Genomic DNA, 8,606 nt, shown 5'->3' on the forward strand with positions numbered 1-8,606 from the left:
AGCAGAAAGTACGGAAAAGCATACCTGTGCTCCTCCTCTGTTCGGACTGCGACCAAGCTCCCAGCGGAGCACAAGCTCTGCACCGGCGGTGAACTCATGATCAACCTCTGCGGCGAGGTCATGTATGGCGTGGAGGCATGCCCTCCATGGCATGGTAGAGCTAAGGCATGGTGTGAACGCAAGAGGCGGCGGTGGCGGCCGCCGAGGCCAGAAACGATGGCGAGAAATGATCTTGGTTTGGGGAAGAAAGCGAGGAGAAATGATTCGTCTGGGAGGCTTCACGAGGTTGGGCCTGTACCTTCTCTAGCAGGTCCATCGAGGCCCATCACGTATAATAGAACGATCGTGATAGGTAATGGATTTTAGTCAGGGACGATCGTGACTGTTTCCTGTCAGAGATTGGCGGCATGCATTTCTCATTTATTGATCAATGAATATAATAAGTGCAATTACTGTTTGTTTCTGTTGTTTTTTTCATTTGGTGTGAATCAAAACTTCTAAGCAGATTTTATGCAGTTTCCAGTCCTGATGAGTGATGATGCTGTTGCGTTGTTTCCATATTTTATTCAGTTTTGCTGATTTTAATCAAGTCAAGTGTTTATCATGGTTTGAACTGTCTGACGACATCATCCCCTGCTTATAGTGCTTACAAGTGCAGATCCTAGGATGTGTTGACAACACTTATCCTTTGTCACTAATTTGTAAAAAGAAGAACACCAGGCGGAGAGGGGTTGCTTTATTTATTTTCTTCATGCCAAATAGTTGGCCTATTTGCAATCTACAATAAACGAATTGTCGCAAAATTTCTTTTCTCTGCTTAGTTTCATTTTTACAATATTATGCTTTTGTTTCACAATAGTGAGCACAGATTATGTTAATATTCAGAAAATTATTTCTATTTCTGCTGTAACTAGATGAAAGCTGGCTGCATACGCTTGAGAAGGAATATACTTGTCCCTATCCCTATATATCTGATGCTGTTCGTGGGTACAAGCATGGCACTGCTGCAAGTCTGCAGGGTTCCTTCTCATGGTTCCTGCTTGCTACTTCCATGCATGTTCCATGATTCATGCTGCTATTGTTTTTATTGTACATTACATGTATATAGGTACAAATGCTAGCTGCCTCATTGGTAACACCGGAAAAGCCTGCACATATCTCTGTTAAATCCTAGGAAAGGTGGCGTCGAATACTATGCACATCATTTTTTATTTGTTCAAATTATTATTTCTGTCATGTTAACATGTTCTCTTGGAGAGTATGCTTAATGTTTTGCAATTATATAAACACTAGAACAGATGTTCTACCGGGTACTCCATATCACCCCTTGACTGGTTATTCATAGCACTTTTGTTGGTGTTCCTGCTGATTCATAGAACAGATTTTTTTAGGACAGTAAGCTTTATTTGCCAATTGATGGCAGTATTTTTCAAAGCTATTATGGGTGACTTGGCTTTCTTGATTGGTAAGTACTCGAAAACGACAACACCAACCATGGAGGAGAAGAGGCTACATGATCTCGAAAGATTGCTGTTGCGGGTTAGAGTTGTCATTGAGGAGGCAGAGGCACGTCACATCACAAACAAAGCTATGGTGCATCAATTGAATTTATTGAGGAAAGAAATGTACAGAGGCTACTTCACTATGGATAATTTCAGGTGCCAAGGAATTGAGGATAAAGATCATGATGTGAGTCACTCATTTGCCCTATCAAAATTCAATCCCTCCAAGCGTCTCTTTTTCTCCAATCTTGACAAAAGTAATAGGGACAAAGATCTGCAGCAAGTGACAGGAAATTTGAAGAACCTCATGGAGGATGTGAATGAGCTCATTATATTTTTGAAGAACTATCCTCCACTGTACAGGCAACCTTATAGCATGCACTTGATTGTTGGCATGTGCATGTTTGGTCGCCAAATGGAAATGGAGAGGATCATGAATTTTTTGATGCAAAAAGAGCATCCTGCTGGCACGGAGAGTGCGCGTGTTCTACCTATTGTTGGCCCAACATTTGTTGGAAAGAGCACCTTAGTCGCACATGTCTACAATGATCCGAGAGTGCGTAACTACTTTTCTCAAATCATGGTAATTAGGGGAGATGATATCAATAATGCAAATCTGGTCAGCTTGAAAGATGCGGGTGTGATCATACATCGAAACAATGCCATGGGCGAGAATGAGAGAGTACTGGCTATTATCGAATTCTCAGGGGATGTTGATGAGGTTGCATGGAATAATTTGTACTCATGTTCCGCTGTTTACCTGGGAAGAGGTAGCAGAATGATAATCACAAGTAGGTCGAACAAAGTCATGAAATTTGGTACCACCCAAGCTCTGGTATTAAACCATCTACCACCAGAAGCATATTGGTATTTCTTCAAGATTCTTACCTTCGGGAGCACGTATTCTAATGATCACCCAAGATTAGAATCAATAGCTATGGAGATAGCTAGAAGGCTCCATGGATCATTCATGTGGGCAAATGTTACATCAAGTTTTCTACGGAACAATTTTAGTTTCCGGTACTGGTTGATGTTCCTAGCACAGTTAAAGGAATATATTAAAAGAAACATCGCTTTGTTTGGTGAGAACCCATTTGACCTTACGCGTAAAAGTAAACCTTTCATGTGGTACATCAGCGATGATGAGTTTGTTGTTTGGGATAAGCACCATGCATGTCCTACCGAGGAAAATGCTCCTGCCATAACATTAGAAGATGTTGTGTTTAGAAGAGTAAAATATGAAGGGGAGTTTGAGGTTCTTCAATGGAAGTCACACATACAACCTTATAGTTCTTACATTGTTAGTTGCTCGATTCAGAGACCAAGATAAGAAGAAGCATTATTGATTGTTATGTTGGCATTATTATTACTTCATAATGAATATTGTCAATTCAGCTTGATACTCCTTTTTTCTTATTTAGTTCTCATTTTGCAATCAATATAGTTTCAATCTTTTCACACATTTGACCTTTAAATTTTCTAAAAAAAATATTTTTTTGGATGAAGGGATGATCTATTTCATAAGAATTGGAAAAATAATAGTTTTCTAAATACATATTAGTAAACACTATTAGAAATATAATAATTTGAAAATATTTCCATATAAATCTACTAATGTCACTTTTATATGATGAAGCTCAACAACCATGGGTATATTGACAATAAAAAAAATCCCCCCAAAAGGAATCCCAGCTCAGGTTTTGTTTTCGTATAAATCCTTGTAGGAGTATTTTATAAGGATGATTCAGTAGAAATTCATAGTTAATTATCCAAAGTTTGTGTTAGGAAGAATATCAATTTCATTCTTATGTACTCGACAAGAATCGTGTTCAATTTTTCCCTAAAAGAGTGGTGCCAAATTTGTTTGTCAAGTCCTTTAATCCAGATTTCCACAAAATGAGCTGTGGTTCTTCCTATACTAACCAACAAACCCAAACAACGAATTCCAAGAGACGGTAGAAAAATTAATGGCTTCCACAGCTAGATGAGAGTGATGGAATTGACCCATCATTCCATGAAGATAAATACATGGCATGTTGTTGCTACATCAAACAATTGGCAAACATGTTGTGTGCATCTTCAATAAGACTAATGGGGGCTACTATGAAGTTGCATGCATCTCCAAGCTTTCATGCCTCGGTAAGTTGCCCATTAGGGATGGAAGTCCTAGTCATTTCTAGTTACTAGGTCGACCAAAGGACTTGATAAAATAAATTAGAATGGTATTTTACATAATTAATTTAGGAGGAGAATGAAGTAGAATGACGTGTGTTCCACCGTAATTAATCAACTGACTAATAAGAAATGCGATTGGCACCCACTTGCATCCTTATTGCTCATCATGAACGTTTGGTTCTAGGAAGATTGTGTTAAATCCTAGACTAGAGGATTTGATCAAGTCAAATTAGTCTTTGTCATGCTCATAGATTATCCTTGGACATGTATATTCTTCTCCTTATACATAGTGCTTATCAACAACTACAAATCCTAGGATGTGTTGCTTGGCACTTGGCAGCACTTCGTAGCAAGTACTGTATAAGCTGCCTGCCGCCATTCTCGTCCTTTGCATTAATATCCATACTACACTGTGGGATCCTGGTTATTCATAGCGCCATCCTACTATAGTTGAGTAAAGCTGTAAGACGGAAACAGTTTCCACCCTGTTTGCGGGTGAGCTTGACAAAGGTCTTCATGTTTCATTATTGACAAATCCTCAAAGCAAACAACGGTACCAGCTATGGAGGATCGAGAAATGAAGAGGCTCACAAGACTGGCCTCTACCTTCAGTGATTCTCCAATAAGGCCCATAACACACATTGCGATTATATAGACTTCAATTTTGTCCTTCATATTGTCTTCATTGACCAACAAGATTCGAGGAAAGATATCACTCTTTCATTTTAACAGACATGTGTAAACTAGGATGCTCTTTCAATAAACAGCTGCTGGACTAATCATTGGTAGTATAATCAGCAGAAATCCTCCAGCTGAGGGCTGCATGCTCTCGATGGCTAATATTCATCATTCGCGTATTGTATTTGGAAGATGCCGTTGAGTCCTAGAAAACATTATTTTATCAAGTCAAAGTGCAATGTCTTTATCATGCCCAGAAAATATATTATGACATCATCCCTGATTATAATGCATAGAAACTGCAAATACTAGGTGGTTCCTTGTGCTGGCATTACTTAGTAACTAGTATATATATACTAGTGTCCTCATTGTCCCTCAGCATTAATTAATCAAAAGAAGATCCACACTACAGTGTAGGCTCCTGACTATAGTGCCATCTTGTTAAGAAAGCAAGCTTTTCAATGAAAGTAGTTCTCACCACAATATTAAGTGAGATTGCCAATAGATCGATATCTTTCTTAATTGGAAAATGGTCGGAGCAAAAACTTCCAACCAATGAGGATCAGATGATACACAATTTGCAACAGCTGTTGTGCCGGGTTAATGTCATCGTTGAGGAAGCAGAGGCACGGAAGATAACAAATCAAGCAATGGTACATCAACTAAACATGTTGAGGAAAGAGATGTACAGAGGTCAATTCACTATGGACAACTTAAGAAGAAAAGCTGATGAAGAATTTAAGACCAAAGATCATGATGTGAGTCACCCTTTTGCCCTATCTAAATTCAATCCTGCCAAGCGGCTCTTTTTCTCCACCGGTGTTACTATACACATGGGGAGAAAGAACTGCAGCAAGTGCTCTACAATTTAAATGAAATTGTTAGTGATATGAGTGAGTTCACCATATTTCTGAAAAACTATCCTCTATTGTACCGGCAACCTTATAGCATGCACTTGATTCTTGACAAGTGCATGTTTGGTCGTCAAATGGAGATGGACAGGATTATAAACTTTTTGATGCTAGTTGAGCCTACTAGCACAAAACATGTGGGTGTTCTACCAATTGTTGGTCAAGCAGAAGTCGGGAAGAGTACTCTTGTTGCACATGTATGCAATGATGAAAGAGTGCGCAGTAACTTCACACAAATTGTGCTCATTACTCAATATGATCTTAAAGTAAAGATAAGGGACTAACAACTTTATTTAGAAGATGGAGGTGTGATCTATTACCAACATAATTGCTTGAATGAAAATGAGAGGACATTGTCTATAATTGAATTCTCCGAGGATATTGATGAGACTGCATGGAAGTGCTATCTAGCTTCTGCAACCTGTCATTCAAGTGTTGTCAAAATTATAATCACAAGCTGATTAAACAAAATCATAAATTTTGGCACCACACAGGCCCTTGTGCTAAATCTTCTCCCACCGGAGGCATATTGGTATTTCTTCAAGGTGCTTACATTTGGGAGTGCAGATCCAATGGACCAACCAAAACTGGAATCAATGGCCATGGAAATAAGCAGAGGTACCAATAGGTCGTTCATTGGCGCAAACTTCATCTCTTGCCTCCTCAGGGATCATCTTAATGCAGGTCAGTACGGGTGTATGGTTCGTGCCAGTCTCAGAGAACTAGATAAAACAAGGATATCCTCCTGTGCACCTGTTATTGTAAATGAAAAGAATCCTAAATATGCTCAGAGAATAGCCATGAATGAGTACTTTGCGATTTATCCTTGCCCTGAAAGTTTTGCTGATGACATGATTCCCAGAACAACACTATTTGATCTAGTATACAGAACTGTTAAATGTGAAGGGAAGTTTGAGGTCCTCGCATTGAAGTCGCGCATACCGCCTTACAAGAACTACATGTATACTTGTGAGATGCTGAAGTCCATACCCACTAAGATGAAAGCAGCATCGGAAAGCTAGTTCCTTGGATTTCATCCATTGGTGTTGTTTATTTGACAGCGATTTGATGTGTGGTTTTGGTTCACCAACATATTACTAACTCAAAAGTGATTTGATACGGGCTAATGAACCTTCTATTACTAACTCAAAAGTGAGAGAAAATCAAATCTTTATACTAGATGCGATTCGATTGTCAGTTCACATCAAGTCACGAATGAATAGTTCATTGAGATAATGCTTGGTCAACAGTTTCGAGACCAAATAAAGTGCAATATAAAGTTGTGGGATGTGGTGCAAATGTTTAGTAGAGGAATCTCCCATATGTTATTTAAATGAAATTTTCTTATTCATGAATAAAATTTCACTAAATATTTTTTTCATAAAATTTAATTAAACAACTTCTGGACAACCTATTGCTATCTGTCAACTTTTATGGCTTGGGCCCAAAAACCATGCATCAGGGATATTTTTTAACCTAAAAACAGCATTTGGATGCCAACAAGATTATCCATTTTTTTACTAGGCCCGAAAGCCACCCCCGAATTATCTGTCACAAATAACATATTTTTTGTTTTTGCAAAATAACAATTGTATAATGGGCCACGTATATTTCTTGGAGTGGGACCATAGACATGATCATATACAGCTCTTATTCGGATGTGTTAGAATTGATCAAAAAATACTTGTGCAGAGATTGGTTGCTTGTTTTCATTTGTTAACCTTTAACCCTTTTTTAAAAGAAAAAGAGCTTTCCATTAACTTATAGGCTCAGCAACATCGCCGGCCACCAAAGCCTCCATGAGTGATGCACTGATGCTGAAGGCTCCAGCAGCTCACCAGCGAGTTTTCTTTTTAGAAACTGGGAATATATATTACATAAATTTCTTAATGTTTAAACCAAATCTTACAAAGACCCTCTCAAAGAAAATTAAATTACAACCCAGACCTTGCAAGATCAAGGTCCTCCCGGTTGAACTCGTCGGCAGCTATCGGAGCAATCTGTAGCTTGAAGCTGACCTCCTTCCGAACGATAGCTCTTCACAATTTTGGATGTCACCATGAGTCGCATATCGAGTGTATCGATATGCTGTAAGCTCGTTGAACGCCCTTTTAAAGAAGATGGCCACCGACCATCACATCGCCGGTAAAATAAGGAATCTGGCACCTCAAAGGCCACCAGCAGCCCTGACTCACTGGAGAAAGATACAACCCGAAGGGAAGCAAAACCACCAAAGAAGGTGGGAACCAAACCCAACCCGGTTTCTCTACGAGTTGGTAAATCCAACCCGATTTCTCTACGAGTTGGTAAATATACCTTCCAAAATTTCTCCATATATCCATTGCCGTGTTCTGGTTTACAGGTCTAGCACTGTCACTGGCACCATAGGCACCAACGACACCAAGAAAATCATAGCGAAACCGAAAATTGACATAGAAGATAAAATCGATGACATACCCGTCGACGTTGAGACCCACGCAAAGGATATGACCATGAAGCACCACATGCACCTCAGACAACACCAGGACTCGCTCACCAAGAACACGGGCAATATTAGAGAAACTCTGGAAAGGACAAAAGCTTACCGACGAGATCTTCACCGGTAAGAAATCCAACCCTAGTCTATGTAAAACTACTCTATTAGAATAGGGTATGTACATCACCCACCGGATCCGCCATTCCCCAAGCTCATCGGCACCAAAAAGGCCACCGACAGCAAGCAAAAGCGATGAATTCGGCGGGGAGTTGAGAAAACGCCGGCACGTCGCCTCTCTCAACTGTTGGGGAATAGAAGCTTCGAGAGGATGGGAGGATGCTCACCAGCGAATTGGAGCAGAGCAAGAGGTGAGGGCGGGAAGGGAGGCCAGATGTAACCGGCCCATGAGGTATTTGAATTGTTGGACCGTGCTGTACAAACTGATTTGGAAATTGGGCTTTCATCTGGACCGCCGTGAGTATGGGCCTTAATGGACATGCACAAAAAGAGAGAAGAGCCCAATCTGCCAAAGCTTTCTCCTCTCTAATCGCAGCCGTTTCCGGCGGACGGCGCCCAGGGCGCCGCCGCCGGCGAAGTGCACAAATACTGTGCCAGAAACTCGCCGCCGCGCCAATGCTGTGCGTCCGTGCCCCTGCCGCCGAGGTCGAGTACCAGTCCTTCGCGGCTCTCGCGGTGCTCGTCGCGACGGGCGAGGAGCCTTGCCGCAGTCGGGCGGGCAGGAGCTCGTGCTCCTTGGTTGGACCAGCGGCAGCCATCAGCCTCCTGACTTCCGCGCATTTTCCGCGACCGTGGAGTCCGCGAGCTGTCTCAGGATCCGTGGGCGACACCATGGGGCATCCATCT

General features: G+C 40.9%; 1 protein-coding gene across 1 annotated transcript; it reads left to right on the forward strand.

Annotated features, from left to right (window-relative positions):
* Positions 1 to 1,494: 1,494 nt before the first annotated feature.
* On the forward strand, positions 1,495 to 7,872 carry LOC112880994 (putative disease resistance RPP13-like protein 1). Its single transcript, XM_025945714.1, has 2 exons — positions 1,495 to 2,240; positions 7,629 to 7,872. Exons 1-2 carry the CDS (start codon positions 1,495 to 1,497, stop codon positions 7,870 to 7,872), a joined length of 990 nt encoding a protein of 329 aa, XP_025801499.1.
* Positions 7,873 to 8,606: the final 734 nt, after the last annotated feature.

Source organism: Panicum hallii, chromosome 2 (genome assembly GCF_002211085.1).
Source record: "Panicum hallii strain FIL2 chromosome 2, PHallii_v3.1, whole genome shotgun sequence".
Classification (NCBI taxonomy): domain Eukaryota; kingdom Viridiplantae; phylum Streptophyta; class Magnoliopsida; order Poales; family Poaceae; genus Panicum; species Panicum hallii.

Coding starts and splice junctions, on each gene's coding strand:
- LOC112880994 (XM_025945714.1), top strand. CDS start 1,495: ATGGAGGAGAAGAGGCTACATGATCTCGAAAGATTGCTGTTGCGGGTT. Junction 2,241..7,628: donor GAGGTTGCATGGAATAATTT/GTACTCATGTTC, acceptor TCTGGTTTACAG/GTCTAGCACTGTCACTGGCA.